The following is a 19,232-nucleotide window of genomic DNA, read 5'->3' as shown; positions in this document are numbered from 1 at the left end:
GTACCTAGTGGTGGCGGATATAATCCAGCGATCACTCTTGATAACCGTTAATGAATGAAAACGTAGGGAACTCGATGCATATCGAAGTTAATACAGCGTTAAGTCTCAGAGTAGAATATCCGGACAAATTTTCCCGTTGCAACCGCGTCAATGACCAGCAATACGTTACCACTAGTTCGTAAAGCCGAGGCACCCTCTGGATCCATCGCGAAACTAGACGAAAAAGAAAACAAAAACTAAGTAACGGCTAGAAAAGAATAAAGAGGGGCCCCGCCGTAGCTGCAGCTAGATGGATTCCCTTCGCTATTCCAGCCATAGATCCTGGAAGTCGAAGGATCAATTCATGTCCAATCCCGTTAATCGAGTCTCGAATTAGTCGCGAGACCGCTTAGCGAATCAACGAGAGAGCATGTTATATGATACATATCGCGTGATATGTATTTTCGAGTGTAAAAAGAGTCGAGCGCCGCTGGTGCAGGTGCACCGAGCCGACTGCAATGGAAGCTTGATTAATTATACAGCCGTATGTCGTGGCGCGGGACGACCGTCGCCCACCACCACCCCGAGAATTAAGGCATCAGCCACGCCGCGCCGTGCCGCAGAAGGCGAAATTTTCGGTGTACTCGTATACACGCTCACCTGCGATGTGCACCTCGTATCCCCTATAAACTCGAACCTCCTGCACCAGCTGCACGGGTGTATAAATATAATATGTTATATTACAATACGTTCAGCACCTGTTTCTGCGCAGGTATCAGGTGCTCCGAATCACTCCCCAGGGATCACGCGGCTCTGAAAATCGTCGTACGTCGATACGTCGATGTAACGTAGCGTGATTACATGGAATTTTTCGGAAATCTGAACAAACGCTTCCTCGTTACGTCGTCGATTGCGAGCGATTGAATTTTATTCGACTGCATCCGGTAGCGCATCTTACTTCGAATGGGTAAAGCGAAACGCGCGCCAATATATCGACGAGCATTTACGTTTGGTCGCGTATCCGCGTACATGTACAATAACGCAACCCTGTGTTTATACACACGTATACAGATACCATACCTCTGTGCGCTCGACGGTATACAACGACGGCCAAAGGCCAGAGGGCGGTTTATTGCCGTGAGGCGCTGCTGGTTGATTAACCAGAGAAAACCTCACTTCCCACAACCCGGCGCCCGAATACCAACCACCGTGTATACAATATAGTGTATATATAACGTTATATAACGTGTATGTATGTACAATGCATATTATATACGTCAAACATACAGGCGCATACATACTTCGTCATACTTAAATACATCGCTGTGCGATACGCACGATGACCTATAAGAGGCGAAAGGGGTCGATCCTACGAGGCGGGGTAGATGGAATTCGTGGAAAAATATAGGAGACGAACGAATGGACCGCTGAATAATTAATCCCACGGCACTCGGATAGCCAACGAATTGTCCGATATCCCTTCGCACGTCTTCTTATTATTTATCGTGCGACTTGTGCATTTAGGGAACTTATATAAATAAGTAGCGGGATATCTTTTTACATCTTCTGTCTAATCCTATAACCAATTTTCTACCTCCAAAAAGCAAAGCCCCACACACGGTGTTCCGTATTGACGCTTTTGCGCGCGCGGTCAACGGTCAGAGGGGTAGGTAGGTACTACGTACAAAGTGATAAAGTCAAACACGTACATACGATATCTATGTGTATATATAAGCCTGTCTATATGTATATATATATATGTATATGTATCCGTACACTCAGCCGGACACATTAAATAGAAAATCAAGCAGCGAGAGGAAGGAGCTAGCCTCACGCGACGAATATCAAAAGTGCTTTTCCTCGTAGAAGGAAATTGGAAATTTACAACCACCTACTGGCCCGCATGACACGCGGTCACGACGACGCTCGTAGCGAGCTTATAAAGTACGCCGCGGGGAAATGTCAGGAAACGACTGCAACCGTTCGAATTACAATTTTAGTTACTCGCCGCCGCTGCAATCGATTCGATGAAACATCATCTCCGACTCATTTCCCGCCGCATAATCATAACTGCGCTATGGTTCGGGATAATGCTCGTTTCGTTCTGTTTTTTTTTTTTTCTTTCTCAACGTTCACCAACGGTGAGTTACATTCGGGTACGCGATAAGGAAAGTTTGAGTTATCGCACCGATAACCGATCCGAAATAAGGGGGACGTATAAAAAATGGCGACTGCAGGCTGCCCACTCTCGGGTTAAATTGAATAATTAATGCAGTAGGTTTAGCGGCGGTTGTACGCGCACGATGCCTAATTTGCGTCCGAGATACGATTGGGATCTGAACACGCGAGTATTATGACGGTTCGAAATGACTTTATTGTCCTTTCTGAGAAACGCGGTGGTATAACGTAGCCACCTGCTTCTCTTGCCGCATCGAATCGTCGCTTTGCGATGGTCATTTGGATCAAACTTCTGTCCGAGTACGTTAAACTTACTTACGCACGGAGAACGTGGAGAGACGGCATTTCGGCGTCTTTCGTTCACGCGCTTGAAAATTCTCGTTGTTGTTTGTCTCCGCGCAACGTTGCTTTGCTTTCGTCAAAGAGTAGTTGGCGCTTTATTCTTTTCGATGATGATAATGATGATCGTGGAATCGGTACTATACATCCATATGGTCGACCTCTGTACCGCTGCACCAACGAATTGGGTGGAGGTACTCAAGAGTTGCCTGAGTTTGAATGATCAGAAATCCCCTCTACCCAGCTAACCACGGGAGTTACTCACCTTCCGAAGATTAGTGGAGTAGGAAGGGAGAGCTTACTTTTTCATTTTTTACATGAAATTTATGATGACAGACTTGAAGAATTTGTCAGATTATAAATCGTTTCCGTTTTTTCGTCTTCTTCGGATTTTTGTCTTGTTGAACTTGCTTTGTTACAGGAAAGTTTGTTTTACTGATTTTGTTCGAAGCTTGATAGAAATAAAAACAAGCATATTTTCGGCAGAATTGAGTTGAACAAAAGATATCAATTATGGGAACTAGAAACCCTACAGAACAGCAATACTTCTCAATGAATCAAATGTGACTGGTAACAAATTACATCATTCTCCGAAATTTGATCAATTGCGAAATTATGCGTAAAGGTCACGACTTTCACGTTCACGTCACTAAATTTGTTCCTTTGTTTGTTTAAATTCATCTCACTGGCGACGAGATCTGCCAAAATTAATGTAGAATGCAAGGAGTGTTTTCGATAAAATTTGTTTTCAAGCGCTCGGTATCGTTATCGGTAGGTTCACATCTTTGATTAGATAATTTTAAGACCCTGATCTCAATCATCAGATACTCCCCGTCAGATTCGTCGAATTTCCAAGTAAATCAATCGTGAGTATATCGGATCCATGCGGTTAAAACTGTTTCACTTTTAAATATTCGCAGCATCCGATTTCACCAGCGTTCGCGAATAACTATGGAAAACCAGGAGTACACGGTATTTCCGGAAGATTTCAAATTCGGCGCTGCGACTTCGTCGCATCAGATAGAAGGTGGATGGAACGAGGGAGGTGGGTAAAAAATATTCCGACGATTATGAAAAATTAAAAACTCATTAAAAAAAATGTAGAATCAAATGAAACATTTTTGAAAATCTCAAGGAAAGGGAGAAAATGTTTGGGACCACCTGACGCACACAAAACCCGAGTCCGTCATCGGAAAGCACAACGGAGACATCGCCTGCGACTCGTATCACAAGTACAAGGAGGACATAAAGTGCGCGAAGGATCTGGGAGTAAGAACATACGAAACCCTGAACCTTTGACAACTTTATCGCTAGAATATCTTTCGTTCAGGTGGACTGTTATCGATTTTCCATCTCCTGGTCGCGTGTACTGCCGACTGGATTCGCCAATAAAATCAATCCAGACGGCATTCGATACTACAACGAATTAATCGACGGTCTGTTGGCTGAGGGCATCGAACCAGCCGTGACGATGTTCCATTGGGACCTGCCGCAGCCTCTTCAAAATTTGGGGGGATGGATGAATCCTGCCTTGGTCGACTACTTCGAAGATTATGCCAGAGTGTTGTATGAAAATTTTGGCGACAGAGTGAGTGACTCGCGTCGACGATTGATGGTAATTTGATTTCGCTTATTTTTTAACGAGTCCTTTCGCAGGTGAAAACTTGGTTCACGATCAACGAGCCCTGGGTTATTTCCGAAGTAGCTTACGGTTACGGGGCTCTTGCTCCGGCCGTGAAATCTCCCGGTGTCGGAATTTATCTTTGTGGCGAAAACCTCCTGAAGGCACACGCCAAGGCATATCGCCTGTACGACGAAGTCTTCAGAAGCGAGCAAAAAGGTAGTTTTTTTTTCTCTCGATCTCACTTACGATTCGCGAAAGCTGATCGTTCGTTCCCGTCGCCCAGGTCGCGTAACACTCGTCATCCACTGGTTAGGCATGATTCCCGTCACGGACTCACCCCGAGATTTAGCCTTGGCCGAAAAGGCTAAGCAATTCAAGTTCGGGTGGTTCGCCCATCCGGTTTTCAGCGAGAACGGTGATTATCCGCACATCATGAAAGAAAGCATAGCGAAGAAAAGCGCGCAACAAGGATTCCCGAGATCTCGGTTACCCGAACTTGGCGATTATTGGGTGAATTTCATTAGAGGAACGGCCGACTTTATAGCCATAAACACCTACTCGTCGTTTTACGCGTGCCCTCTCAGTCCAGACGAAGAAGAGTCCGGACTCTCTTGGTGCAACGACATCGGAGCGCGACTTGAAAACGAAGGACGTGGGTGGCCGGACTCCACATGTTATTGGCTCAAGGTAAAGGTTGAAAAGATGGTTCACCGAACGCGTTGGTATACCGCTCAATCGAATCTCCATTTTTTTTTGTCCAGGAAAATCCAGTTGAATTTGGTAATATGTTCCGATGGATTAGAAAGGAGTACGGTGATCGCGAGATCGTAATAACGGAGAACGGATGGGCTGACAGTGGCTCTACGCATCTCGACGACTACGAGAGAATCCGGTACACTCATCGGTATCTGAAAGAGCTGCTCACCGCGATCCATCGCGACAAGATAAGGGTCACAGGCTATTTCCACTGGAGTTTGATAGACAACTTTGAATGGCTGACAGGATACACGTGAGCGAATTTTTCTTCATATTCTTCACACCGTTTGGTAGACGGTAAAGCACGTTACTCGTTAATTCTTGTACGTAGATCGAGAATGGGACTTCACCGGGTTGATTTTGATCATCCGGATAGACCGAGGATGATAAAGGCTTCGGGTAGGTATTACAAGGAGTTGATAAGAGCACGAAAATTACCGGAAAATGTCAACGAGGAGGTATTTGCCAGAGATAAACGATATTGCTCGAAAACATACGATGTGGACAGAAAGGAAACCATACTATTCGCTTGAAAAGAAAAAAAAATTTTGTCGATAAAATAAAATGGAGAGCGTTGCTACGTGCGTGCCCTCGGTCCATACCGTTTACCTGATTCTCCACCCAAAATTTGTGTACCTATTGGACCTTATCGAACCTCTCTTCCTTCTTCCATCGAATCAATGATCAAAATTTGCGAGATTACCATAAAAATCCCAATTGAAAATGTTTCTTTTTCATTTTTGACCCCAAAATTGAAGTATTTTTGAAATCGATCATGGAGCTTTTTTAACGTATTTTGACCACGGGAATACGAGTCCGTCGACTAAATTGGATTACGATTTTTGCCCATCGAGATACTGACTTTTTCGATCGACAAATTGTTCGTAACTCGATGATTATCATACATAGATTAATTTGGATTTCAAACTCGGATTCCCGAGATCAAAATATCCGAATACGCCATGAGAAACCATAAAAAAATTATGTCGAATTCCGGCCCCAATTTTAAGAAAAATCGTACGAAGGTTTTTCAACCGAGTAGTATATTAACTTTACAAATGAACGATTGTCGTCGATCAATCGATCGTTCATTAATAATCATCATCGACTCGTCACTTCCGCGACTGCGTTTGGTTACGTGACGGAATGGAATGGAAATATGAATATGATCAAAAATAATTTCAACGGAAGGTGGGAAACGGAAGCGAATTCTTGGAGTTTCAACACATACGAATGTTAGTTAAATATTCACGATATAATACGGCGTCGTCGCCCTCGACCGCAGTCTGCGATTGTGGTAGGCAATTCGAGAAGTCTGTTTGATTGTGAGTCACTTGATATTTTACTTTTGCAGGGTAAACTTGTTCTCCCTGTACTCCCCGTAACCGCGTCCTCCGTGGCCCGAGGGCGCCGAAATATCGTTTCATGTTTACGCAGTACACGTACCAAAATCTGCGCTTCGGATTCCGCGAGGCTTTTGAAAAAATTCTCCACATATCCCACAATTTCGCTTTCTGTTTTTTCGTCAACTTTTCGTCGTCAATGCGATGGAAAATTTGGTGACGAAATCGCGGCTAGATGATCGTTGCGTAACCGGTATCATGTTTATCGGATATTGTTGCTCAATACGGGGAACTGTGAGAGTTAGAAATGCTCATAACGAATTTCGACGGTAGCATGCAGCGGTGTGGTATAGAAAAACCGTTAGATGTGGGAATTGCGAAATTTTCTAACTGGTAATAAAGTGAAAATTATGTAAAATAATTCATACCTAGAAAGATGACATCAGGGAGCGATGATTATTCTGGGCAGGGAATATATGTAACGAAAACTTTCTAACTTTTTCTGATCAAACGATTAGTTTGTGGCTCGTATTCGTCGTTCGGATTAACAAATCGACTATTTCGCATTCGGATCGCGAAATCAGCTATTTCAAATTTCGCGCAAATGAAACATCACAAGGAGCATCCGGTCTTTCGAACAAGGTTCTGGACATTAGGTTCTTACAGCCAAAATCAGAGTCACCGGTTTCTTCGACGCAGCCGTCCAATTTATTACTCATAGCGGGCATAAGCTGACGAAAGATCAATCTCTGAAAAGCCTATTACAGTTTTCGAACCTACCGAGATTCGTATAAAACGAAAAATTGTCAGTCAATAATTTTAATGATTGTTATCCACGCTACTCCGTTGTACGGAATTCGCGGCGTATCATGATATCGGAGAAATTAGGGAAAGCGAACTCTTAGATCGGTGAACCAATAGGCCTCGCGTACATGTACGGGGGATATTCGATTTAGTGGGGGGTACGAAGGTGTGGATCGAAAGTTCGAGGTCGTAGAGTAAGGTCGAGTGATGCCCAGGGATGGCCCCGCCGTGAAACGTGATTTACGACGGATGGTAAGAGAGCCACCAGCCACCTTTAGCTCGTCGCAGATATTGACGTCGTAAAAGGTCGCTCCTACAGGCGCCGCTCCTTCAATCCCATCCGAAGAAGTAGCATCGCCTCGCCATATACCTGATCGGGATTTATCGAGTCTCAACCTGAATTCCTGGCAGATTTAGAAGAGCGAAAATATAAACGAAAAAAGGAGGACGAGCCCGGAGACAAAAACGACGAAAAGATTAAGAACGCCAATAAAAATCTAAATAGAAGAAAAATCCACTCGAGAACTCGAGCAGTCTTATTTTCTGGACGATAAATTGCGACGGTAAGGAGCTCCCGAGGCGGGAATTTTATAAATAAAACAGTTCGAACTGCCGGTATTTGGATATTTTTGTTTCCAAACTGCATAATCACAGGTTCCGCATCTGTCCGTTTATCACCCATAACACGTACATACCTGCCTGCTGTACTGTTTTTGAAGTCGGATCCCGCCCCCGTGAATTCCGGAGTTGGTGTACGAAGTCCTAATGATCGCCATCGGAATTCTTCGCCCACTTTTATTTCTATTCCCTCTCCTTTTTGTTCCTCCATTCCGGTTATATTGGATGCTAAATGAAAATGTCGTTGAAACTACCGATGTGTATAAAGTGAGATTTAGGAAGGTTATAATTCGGAGGGAATTCCGCACTTGGACCGGAGGAAAACTGAAGAAAAGGAGAAAGAAACGACAAACAACGAAGACTTTGCGTCGGAACGAAGTAGTCGGCCGCCGCACTCGTGTAAGCGTGTGTACACGCGAGACGGTAAAAGAAGAAGATCTGAAAACACAGTTATTTGGCGGGGTAAGAAGTGGTGGAATGCTTCTCGGAAAGTTTACAAGTATATCACGGATATTCTGGTACCGGAAACTATTTTCTGATGCAAAAGTTTTCAGGGAAGCGTATAGAGCCTGCAGCAATATTTGAAGTTCCATCGGTGGCACGGACGGTGTAAGACGAAGCGTCGAACGAGGTGCTTTTTCCTATTCCTACCGTGCGCAGGGGATACTCGAGAGTAATTGCTTTTGCTTGGCTTTCACAATTCACACGTCTAGTTCGTTTTCCGCTTCATCCTGCCGCTATTGCCGCAGTAGCGGTAGTTTCGGACGGTAAAACGGATATCTGATTGCAATTGAACCGCGAAGAGTTTTAATGGAATGCGCAACGCGCGGAATCGGCGATCGAGAGAGATGATCCAAAATCAATTACAGAATCTGATTGCAAATAATCTACAACGGCGTCGCTTAGTCATCCGGAATCCGGGGAAAAATGAAAGCATAGAAGACTATATATAGGGGGAGCGCGGTACGGCGGCATCTTATGAGAAAATGGTTTTCCCGAGAGGCTTGGGGTGCGGAAATACCGTACCCGGAATAGGAGGAGCGTTTCTTTGAGTCGCGAATTTGAATCCCCGCTTTACGGTGCAATTAATCCCCTGTGGGGAGTTGCATTTCTTACTCCGTTCAACCAAGGAAAAAGATTTGTGAATTCGCGGGGCTGCACGAAGGCCGCCGCGGTCTCTACGAGCTCAGGGAATCCCATTCTCTTTCCTGCCTTCCAAGACTTTGCTACTATATTATTAAAGCCGGTCGAACGTTGGTTCGGCCTTGTTCCTTTTTCAAAAGTCGGAATACTCCGGCCGTGTACTCTTTTTTTCACTATTTTCTGTTTACTCTTTCTTCGATTTCCTCCGAACCAACTCCGATCCAGAAACCCGCAAAGTTATCCGTTCCTCTCCTTCCGATCGCCCCATTTCCAGAGAAATCAAAAGATTCGTCGGCGTTGCACGACTGCGCTGAGAACGACTCGCGGAATATCCGACCGCGTCGGATTTCTATTCCTAATCAGTTTCGTGCGAGGTGTGATCCCCCTCTATCCCCCTCGGGGTTCGCCGTGAAACTGCATCGGATGCATCGGATGACGCGGCGTTCGGGTTAGCGACAGGAATTCCTCGTTCGGTTGAAAATTGAAGGGTGGAAGAATTCGGGGCGACCGACCCGCAGCCCCTCGGACGTTCACGACTTTGAACGAGTCGCGTGGTGGGGGACGGCGGCGCGAAGTGCTGGTCTGGTCTTTCTGCAATTAGAGTCGAGTTCCTCGGCGATAAATTGCCACGATACCTACTCAGCAGCACCACCGGCAGCAGTAGAGGCACGAACGCCGCGAGGAGACCAGGAATCGATACAACACCCGAACCCACTGGCTAATGACGGCTACTCCTTTTAATTATTGTTGTGGTATCCCTGTTGCCGTGGCTTTTTATCATTATCGCGCATCGTCCAAGAATTATTAAGACTCCTCGCTGTCGCGAATTTGCGCGGCCCTCGGTTATCCTTGAAACCGTTCGTAATTAATCGTTGATAATTTTTTGACACCGCCATAATTGGGCATCCGTCATTTTCCTCTAACGAGCGAAAGTTGCGCGTAAAATAAACAACAGAGTTCCGATCTCGGGAAAGAGAATCAATCGGGAAACGCATCGGCGATGTGAATTCTCTCATTTTCTCGATTTTTTGTCGAGCAAATGTTGCAACAACTTTCGGACATTGTTGTTATTTCATTTCTATTTTTAGAAGGGTATACAGAGTTCATGTCAAACACTGATTGATGAACCCGCGCTGTGCTTTCGATTTTACGTCGTCGTTATATTCACGCGAGATGATAGCTTGATCGATGATTTTAATTTTTCAAGGGAATACGATACCGCGTATCTCCAGCTGTTTACAAAATCGATGTTACGGGGTGGGTAGCGTATAGCTCGTCGACGCTCCATTCTGGTTATTATAATCTCGTAATTTGAGCTTCGACAAGTTCCGCAGTTGCACTACACGCAGCGCGTGGAACAACGTGCAGCTATAGTTCCTTTCGAAGAAAATGGTCATGATTAGAGGAATTTTTTTTTTTTTCTTTTTTTCAATACGACGCTGAAACTTGTTTTTCCATAGCACGACCATTTTCTATCCATCTGATCGATCGCTGATCCAACTGCGCGATACCTGTTAAAAGAGGCGGCCCCCGTCATGAAAATTTTCCAGGATCAACTTCTGCCGGAGTTGGCGAAAGAATGGCGATTTATTGCGATTTCGCCACAGCTCGTGTACTTCCCGATGTGGTTATAAAATAAAATCTATCCGATCAAATGATAATATAATACGACAACTATAGATACCGAGTAAATTCGAAAAGCGATAGAGAAATTAACGGCGGTACTCGCGGTGCCGCTGGGATTCCAGGAATTACAAGGATTAAGGTACGTTATACTCCTCCGGCAAATATGTAACAGTCGAATTCCTGCTCTCTCTCTCTCTCTTTATATATATATATATATACATATATACCATCTTGTATTTCCGAAGCTTAGGAACTCTTGGCCAGCTCGATCTTCTACGGTTTGGTACCGGGCCGTGTGCCAAAAACGAATTCGGAAAGCTGTTGGAAAAAAAGGTACCAACTCCGTGATTTCGCCTCTTCGTGCACATTCTCTAAATCGTTATTTTCAAGTCACAGGATTACAGTCGGTAGCGGTACGAGTGTGAAATCGCCTGAAATAAACGCAGCATTTCATTCGGGATAATTTAATATTGTCGGTGACGATGAGTGCAAAATTTTTTTCGTATCAAACGTGGAAACCTGATCGATGAAATTGGATCACTATCGATGAAATCATATTTCATCCTATATGTTGTTTCTCTGCTTTTGATGGTTGAAATTTCAATTGCGCTGGACAAGATGCTACATCGGGCATGCGTGAGAAATACATAATCGAACGGCAACCCAATTACCATAAATTATTCCAAAATCAAGATTTCAACGTCTCAAATTTACCAAGGAAAATATGCATAATTATTCGAATATGAATACCTCGGCGTATTCCGATTGGATAATACGCCTACAAAAGTAAAATATTCCTTCTCATTTCGAGTTACAACGATGACTACGGGACGTTTAATGAGACGTGAGATGCGATAAGCGGTACCTGCGTATACAATTACTTAGCTTTCCGTACGCATGGGTGGAGAACTGGAAATATGATCCGTTACGTAGGGATAAAAAATAAATTAAACAAAACAAATATGCAAAAACGATATAGAAAATATTGCAGCGCGCGTGTATGTGCAAAGCCTACACAGGTGTATTGTATACGTTGAATTTACGTTAGATTATACACCCGGTATAGAAAGCTAATGTAATAATTCTCCGCATATATCGTACACATAATTAAATTCCGTCGCGTTTATTCGTATATATGGTCTGGTTTTGAAAAAAAACAAAAAGAAACAAAAAAAAAAAAAAATCGAATTTTCGGTGGCTAGTGCGGGTATTAGGTATATTCGGTATAGAGGCAATGGTTCAACGCTGCCGTTGCGGAGGACGAGTCTTTTTAATTAAGTATATTCCTAATTGGATTTTTCACTAATTACTATGGCCTACCGTTTCTCAACCCCCGCGATACGTACAAAAAAACACTTACAGAGACAAAACAAAATGAATCTTTATTTATTTTCACGATAAATAAATCGAATCCAATGAAAATTTCCGAATAATTCAACCGTTCGCGTAACACAAGTTAAGCAAGCGCTTTCCGTACAGTATACGCGCTCGAGACCACGCGGCGCCGCGCTAAGCCGGAGGTGGGGATAATCTATCATTTAACGGAGATTGATAATATTTAAAGTCATTTTAAATTATACAACGCGAGGCAGCTGGATGGCGCGGAGGGAAAGGAGCGGAGGAAAGGAAATTTGGCAAAGGGACGACGAGAGGAGAATCCGGCCGTACGGTATACCTATACCTATCGTCCTACCACGGTACAGAACGCGCGTGAGCAGGCAAAATCTTATAGCAAAGCGAAAACTGCAGCAGCGGCAGCGGCACCCTTTCCATAATTACTAGCGCTAATGGAGTGCTATAATAATTATATGTTATTTATTATATTAAGGCGGTTGCTTCCCCTTGGTAAGTGAGCGTCGACTGCGTCCCGGGTGGCTCCCCACCGCGTACCGATCCACGCTTTGTAGTAACACCAGAAGCAGCTCTTCGCTCCTCCGTACACCATAGCCAAACACCCGCTACGCGTGGGCCTCTGGCATCACGTAGGTATGTATCAATTAGTTTATAAAGACCCGCTCGAAATTGGGGTCCCGCGAATTCACCCGAGGGGTAAAGACGCCCGTCGTTGTATCATTAAGCTATCGATGCAAGTTAAATCGCAATTTGTATTATCGGTAAAATTATAAAACGACCGACAGTTTAATCGGATGTCATATTGCAGTCAATTTAGTCAACGAGATTATACATCGGCTGACGATGTTTTGCCGGAAATGAATTTTCGAACAGCCGTTGTTCAAATCGCTCGAGAACACGATTTTTTCGTGCATCTATTTTTGCATCGTCGTATCCCGGTCAAGCATCGTCGGTCGATTTCTGGTAGTTTGTTTTTTTTCTTTTCATTTACAAATATACAATTCCACAAAAATCTAGCGTTTCGGAGGCGCTTCCGCGCGCTACCTTCTACCGCGTACTCGTAGTATATGCCAACGACGTCGATTTAACGCAATTAGGGAGTTCGAGATCTCTTTGAGCACCGGCACTCGATCGATCTTCCCTTGAATATAATTACGTCATCGATAGTCAGCAAATTCGGCGGAGTACGCGGCCTGGCCTCACTTCGTAACGGACGTAAACGTCGACGAATTGGAGTTCGTCCTTGTAAAGATCGCGTCGCAAAGTTAGAATGTCGATAGGTAAGTTCGAAGGAGATCCTCGGTAATCATCGTTACGCGATTGTTGGAACAATCCCATTGCATTTACATTGAAAATACGTACGCTTTGTTACGTCGTCGGGTATAATACGAGTAGTTCGATGAAAGCAAATTTCATCAATCTACCTGTCTTTTCGGTTCATCGATTCACCGTTTTTACATCTAAACGGATGGCTTTATACGACACGACGCTATAGTCGAAGGAAATATGGGTGGTAGGGGGCGAAAAAGGTCAGATTGCGGGAAGCTAACCCGCTGTAGCTGATATAAAAATTCAAAGAAGTACTCTCGCTTAAGTCAAACGTGCTTTCTACGTACGTAAGAACTGCTGCTTCGAGTCTACTTTTTACAGCGCTGTAGGTAAAATGATAAAGTAAAAAGAATTGTAGAATAAAACGAGGAGAAAAAGCCGTGGGAGAAATCGTTTGATAAGGGGGTCGAAGCGAACCACCGTCCGCAAGGGTTGCGCGCAGAGCCAAATGCGATCGAATTCGAAGGTTCTCTCGCGAAGCGGTCGTGGCCCTGCATTTCGCTTCTTCTTTTTCTTCTTCGTCTCCATCGTCTCCTTCTTCTTCTTCTTCTTCCTCCTCTATCGCAAGGGCAGGATACTACGCCACGTGCCACGTCGCCGTACCTATATCGATTTCTGGGGTCGAGGGGCCCCCCGGGGCACGGGGGTTATCTTGGGGGTGTCGCGGAAACGACGCCTCCGCGGTAGTACTAGCGGTAGTCGGGCCAGACGAAACGCACCGAGGCGTCGCGACGCGCGACTTTCGCGTCGCATATTTATACCTCGCCACACGTCCACGTAAAATGCATAAACCTTACGCACACGCTCTATGCTTCGGATATTTTACGCCGTTGGGGGTTGAGAGCGAGAACTGAAAAATAACGGAGAAAAAAGAAGAGCACGAGTACAGGGTACCAATCAATCGATCGACCCAAGCTCAAATTATATCTGGTGCAGATGCCTCGCGAATACTCAACTTTGTATTACGTTAGAGACTTAAGTTTTGCCATAGAACTCGGAAGCCATAGACACTTTTGGCGCTCCGTCTTTCTATCGTTCGATTTTTATTTTTTTTTTCTTCTCCTCCTCCGGATCCTTTTTCCCCCCCCCACTCTTCTTCGTATACTTTTTCACCCTCCGTTTCTGTACTTCGTTACTCTTCAGTTTCCAGCTCATCAGCTTTCGGCAATAATTAATACTTCCATAGTAAGTGTGTAACGTACGCCATACTGTAAGGTATAGTAACGGCGAGCCGGAAGGGAGCCAGTTATTCATACAGTCTCGACGATTTTTTTGAAAAACGAAGATAAAACCGGATGAATTTATTATCGAGAAAATTTTCACTCGGTTGTACGTACGACGATGTCGGAGTTGTTATCTATTAAAAATTCACCGTTGTCCTTTCAATTTGCGAGTCATGATTTGCTGTCTGTAGCTGTGCCCATTATCTGACAAAAGATTAATTGTGGTTGGTGAAAATATTTCGTCGGTGAAAAGAGTGGGGAAAATTTTGAAATCAAAGGATAACGAGGTAGTCAATATAAGTTGCCGCAGTAGCACGTGGTCGTTGCTGCGGCGTTGCAGACCCGAGAGATGTGATTTTTGCTGGTTCATTTGCGCTCTGCATTACCAGCTAGTTGTACGTGCAGAATTTCATGAGGATTCCCAACAGAAGAGTACGTTTTACCCGAGGTTACGATTTATTGTTAAACTTTTTAATAAATTGCCTTTGTCATTCTGTCACGCGGCGGTCTGCCGCACCGTTGCATTTCAGAGACAACTCTCGTAAACTTACATTTACGAGGCGACTTCCGGGTCGACTTTTGGCGTACGCGAATCATTTTATGTTCCGCCACGCTGAACCGACAAATTTCCTTTATATTTTTTCGTTGCTCCGACCTTTTTTTTTCATTTCCATTATCCCCTCCTCGTTCCCCCATACGTGCCACAGAGTCGTTCGACAATATGTTGGATTTGGCAACGCGACCATATTTGGTGACGAGTGTTGCGAATCGGAGAACCGATGATCACGAATTCAAGTTCAAATTGACGGAGATCCTACTGATTTTTGTCAGAATCTGAGACAGGTATTACGACTGAGAACGTCCGCGTGGATAACTTAATACCATGTGGAAAATCGTGCTTTAAAATTCAGTAAAACCGTTGAAACGCGTACTCGAGTGCCAGGCTCTTATAATAAAAATTTGAAGCTTACGATGAGATAAAATTGGAACCTTAGGAATAAAATCTGTCGCCCGAAGCTCGAGACAAGCTGATATTAAATCTCCACGATTCATGAATATCGGAATTTTTCAATAAGTCTTCTGATCTGCCTGTTCGTCGTCGATCTCCGCCAACTCCGAGATCGGATAAAATTTTTCGCTCACCCACACAGACTGACGTCAGTCTACCGAAACCTTCGCTATCGAATTAAAAGTTTTTAGATCTCTTCGGCTCGTCAAAATTAGCGGCAAAAAAATAGTCGACAAAAGCGAACGTGCACACTCATGAGATAGAAGAATCGGCGTGTTTCACTTTGTGCGCGATTTAATTCGTTTCGCACAGGTGAACCTTTACGGCGATGTTTTCGCTTTTTATCGTTCCTTCTCCTCCTCCAGTTTCAGGACTTTCCGCAGATATATCGGTCTGTTTTTTTCCCTCAGGCCGACGTCGTCGTTTCGTGTACTCGCTAGGGTGAGAAATCAGGAGGCTAAACACACAGAGTGCAGAGCGGGCGCTGTGAGTTAAAAAGTGGAATGAGAAGGAACCCTCACACGGATGCGCGACTTTGCGAGCGGGGGCTCGACGATCTATAGAAGACAAAGAAGAAGCGGGTTGGTTTGCGTTTATTCAACGTGGCTGATCTCAAGGGCTCGGGGGGGGGGGGGGGGGGGGGGGGGGGGTGATGCTTTCGGGGATCGACAGGCTCGTCAAGCTGACGGCGAATTTCATTATTAGTTCGCCACATGACACAAATTTCGATAATCCCATATCGTCGCTTCGAAATATCGATGAAAACGCGCGGCGAACAGCGAAGCCGCTTCTAAGCTAGTCAGTTTGGCACATTTCGGTCCGCGTTTGCCTGCCGAGTTAAATCGATTTCTCTCATATTTTTTCGTCCGAACGTAACACGATAATAAAGGGAAGCAAGTGCAGCGACTACGCACGAATGCGATGCGCGTTGAAAGAATTGTTCAACGGTCTATACGTCGCGCAGTTACGTATCTCAATAAACTATTCACCCCGAGAGCTGCTGGCTGCTGCGGCTCGGGCAGCCTCGGCTCCGTACTCTCTGAATAAGTAAATCAAATTAACAAGCATCCCGCATGGTCTACCATCCGCTCATTTTACGGCTCGCACACCCACTATCCATACCTCGGATCTACGTACATCCGCGATCCAGTTAGCTTTATGACGTTTACGTACATATTCTCCCGTTACCATACCGCGACATATCGCACGAACCGAAGCCTAGATGCGGAGCTTCGAGTTATTCACTCGCTCCGTTATTTTCGTTGATCGAATAGGAAATTCTGCCGGAGGAAGAAGCGACTCGTTCGCGACAACGGTAGGTGGAACGGCGCAATAGAAACTTGGTCGAATCGGAGTTGGTATAACCGGTCTATTGCTTCGATTCGAAGTTGTCTCAGGTTGCTGGTCAACGGTCGGTTATCCCCACCGGTCGATCCCGTCGTCCGGTGGTTCGGCTGATTATGTCATGAGAATTTGATGGGATGGTCCCGATAATGGATTACGGATGTGACATTCGCTCGCAGTGAAAGTGGTCCTCCTCACATTCGGATCCGACGCTCGAGTTTAAGTATAAAAACCGTGAATTTTCACTACGAAGACACATTCGATTTCCAGCGTCCGCCAAATCGAGTCACAAGATGCGCGTCTTCTTGGTAAGTTGTCTCGCAAATCACCGTCGAGTCGATTCCGTTCGAATACAAACACTCCGGACAGATCTTCCGAAGATCGACATTTCTCAATTGTGATATTCGAATAATTTTTACAGCTCTGCATTCTCGCCGTTTCCGCGATCGCTTCGGAGACGAAAAGCAACGACAAGAAAAGGAGCCCCTCCTTGGACGCGGTCGCTGCATCGGCCGCGGCTGATTACTCCTCATTGTCAAACGGATACGCGGACGCCGAACGGATCTCCAACGGATTGAACAACGCCTACGAGAACGCCGCACTGGACAATGCTTACAACAACGCCGCTTTGAACGGTGAATTGAACAACGCCGCTAACAATGCCGCCCTGAACAACGCCTACAACGACAACGTTTACAACAACGTTGCCCTCGACTCCGGATTGAATTCAGGGTTGATCAGGGCTCAAGCCCAGTCCATCGCCGGACCGGAGGGGCCGATTTCATCCGCCGTCGTCGACCGCGTTGTTCCGGTTGCCGTAACGGTCGCTCAACCCGTCGAGGTAACCCGCAACGTCGCCGTCCAAGTGCCACAGTACGTTCCCATTGAACACAACCGTCCCGTTCCCGTTGCGGTTCCGCAGCCGATCGCCGTACCGGTGAACAAGCATTACGCCGTCCCCGTCGACAGACCGATACCGGTCCTCGTGCCGCACGCGGTTCGCGTAACTTACCCCCGCGTTGCGATTCCATTCCAAGTACCCGAGCCGTACGTCGCGTCTCTCCGACAGTCGAACTACGGCCTCGAGTCCGCATACGGAGGAGAACGTCTTCCCTACAGCGTGATCGAGGCTCTCAACAACGGGCTGAACGCCTACAACGGCAACATCAAACCTTCGGCAGCCGCTTTGTACGCCGCGAGTCAGACCCCCGGACTCGGAACTTACGCGAGGCAGGGAAGTCTCGGTTCGGCGTTGGGATCCTCCAACAACGGTTACAACGATAACCAGAGGTACGCCGGTTCCGGACTTCAGTCGTCGGGATCTTGGGCGAGTCCGAGCTACTCTGGTGTACAGGGGAGTTACTCTCAGCGCGTCAGTTCCGGCGTTAGCGAAGGTTACAGTTACAACCGACCAGCCAAATCGTGGTGAACGCCGAGATGCGTGGAACGGCACAGTTCGTGAATCGTTAGAAGAACCAAATAATTTTTTTCTTCAATTAGTAAAATGTTTATGTTAAACTCTGCGCAAATATAGAATTTTTATTTTTTCTTACGAAACTATAGGTGACTATTGTTTCTTGAACATCCCACGTATCCGTGTACTCGATCGGTTTATCGTCGATCGCTGTCAAGGTAGTAGCGGAAATTCTTCAGGAATTATAAGGAGAAAAAAAGAGAATGGAAAAAATTGGGGGAAAAAAAAAGAGAAAAGTTAAACGGACGTGCTCAAGTATTACCCGGCAGTTTCACTTTGTCTTTTATCCGAAGTCGGGGCGAAGTTGAGTTAAAACTTAAAAGTTTTAATTTAGTTTTGAGAGAGAGTGGCGACTGCTAGGTGGTTCAACCGAACGTAGAATGAAGAACGAAAACCCTTCGTGCCGGGTTAGCTCGCTCAGACCAAACCGGATATGGCTTTTCCCGCAGTTCTGTACTCCTCCAGTTTCCGACCGCCATCTCAACGTAATCGTATCTATAGCCGTAGAAGATGTACGTGCCCATTCCCTGTACTCGAGACTCTAGCCTAATAGGTATACCCTGCAAGGCCTCCCGGAGATCTTTCGACTTCCCGGCTCCGAGTCACGCGCTATTTTACGACTTTCGGTAGGCGTCGAATTAGCACCGAACCTTTTCCCCAGGCTTCTCCGACCCCCTCTTCTTTCATACTCCCGAGGACACCCGGAACTTTCTTATCCTTTTCCGCGAAATCCACGTACACAGGAATCCATGGAAAATGACGCGATCCACTCGTCACCCTGCGACAGAGATGCAATACTTCGTTACAGAGCCGATTCATCTCACGTTTCATTGTGTTGTTGCTGTGATCAATTATGATCGCTATAATTTGGCGCCCCGCTAATTATATCGATAAATGGGCGAGTGAATTTGTCGGTAGGGTTGGTTACAGGTATAAATATATGTACACGGTACATCTCAGCGGGTCGAGTCAAGGTATGTAGATGATTACGTTTGCGAGACGGTAATTGCGACCGTTAATCTAATTGGAAAGATTTATAAGTGGTGTAAATTTATTCGTATATATGTGCTTAATTACGTGGATTCCTACG

The 19,232-nt window shown here is 45.4% G+C and overlaps 2 protein-coding genes across 3 annotated transcripts in view; both read left to right on the top strand.

Moving 5' to 3' along the window:
* The window catches only part of LOC105687169 (myrosinase 1-like), a 34,878-nt gene extending 29,394 nt beyond the window's left edge, over positions 1-5,484 (top strand). The window contains exons 1-8 of one of the 2 annotated variants that reach the window (XM_048648941.1): positions 2,414-2,457; positions 3,417-3,541; positions 3,632-3,765; positions 3,827-4,084; positions 4,153-4,336; positions 4,404-4,807; positions 4,882-5,129; positions 5,208-5,484. In XM_048648941.1, the coding sequence (XP_048504898.1) occupies positions 2,429-2,457; positions 3,417-3,541; positions 3,632-3,765; positions 3,827-4,084; positions 4,153-4,336; positions 4,404-4,807; positions 4,882-5,129; positions 5,208-5,409 (1,584 nt within the window). In that variant the 5' untranslated portion in view covers positions 2,414-2,428 and the 3' untranslated portion in view covers positions 5,410-5,484. Of the gene's footprint in view, positions 1-2,413; positions 2,458-3,416; positions 3,542-3,631; positions 3,766-3,826; positions 4,085-4,152; positions 4,337-4,403; positions 4,808-4,881; positions 5,130-5,207 lie in introns of those variants that run through there. The other variant, XM_048648942.1, reaches the window with a different exon arrangement.
* Positions 5,485-16,819: 11,335 nt separating this feature from the next.
* Positions 16,820-18,225, top strand: LOC125502246. Its single transcript, XM_048660288.1, has 2 exons — positions 16,820-16,976; positions 17,090-18,225. Exons 1-2 carry the CDS (start codon positions 16,962-16,964, stop codon positions 18,095-18,097), a joined length of 1,023 nt encoding a protein of 340 aa, XP_048516245.1. The 5' UTR covers positions 16,820-16,961; the 3' UTR covers positions 18,098-18,225.
* Positions 18,226-19,232: the final 1,007 nt, after the last annotated feature.

This window comes from Athalia rosae, chromosome 1 (assembly GCF_917208135.1).
Source record: "Athalia rosae chromosome 1, iyAthRosa1.1, whole genome shotgun sequence".
NCBI classification, from domain to species: domain Eukaryota; kingdom Metazoa; phylum Arthropoda; class Insecta; order Hymenoptera; family Athaliidae; genus Athalia; species Athalia rosae.
This window is presented reverse-complemented; position numbering and strand designations above follow the sequence as displayed.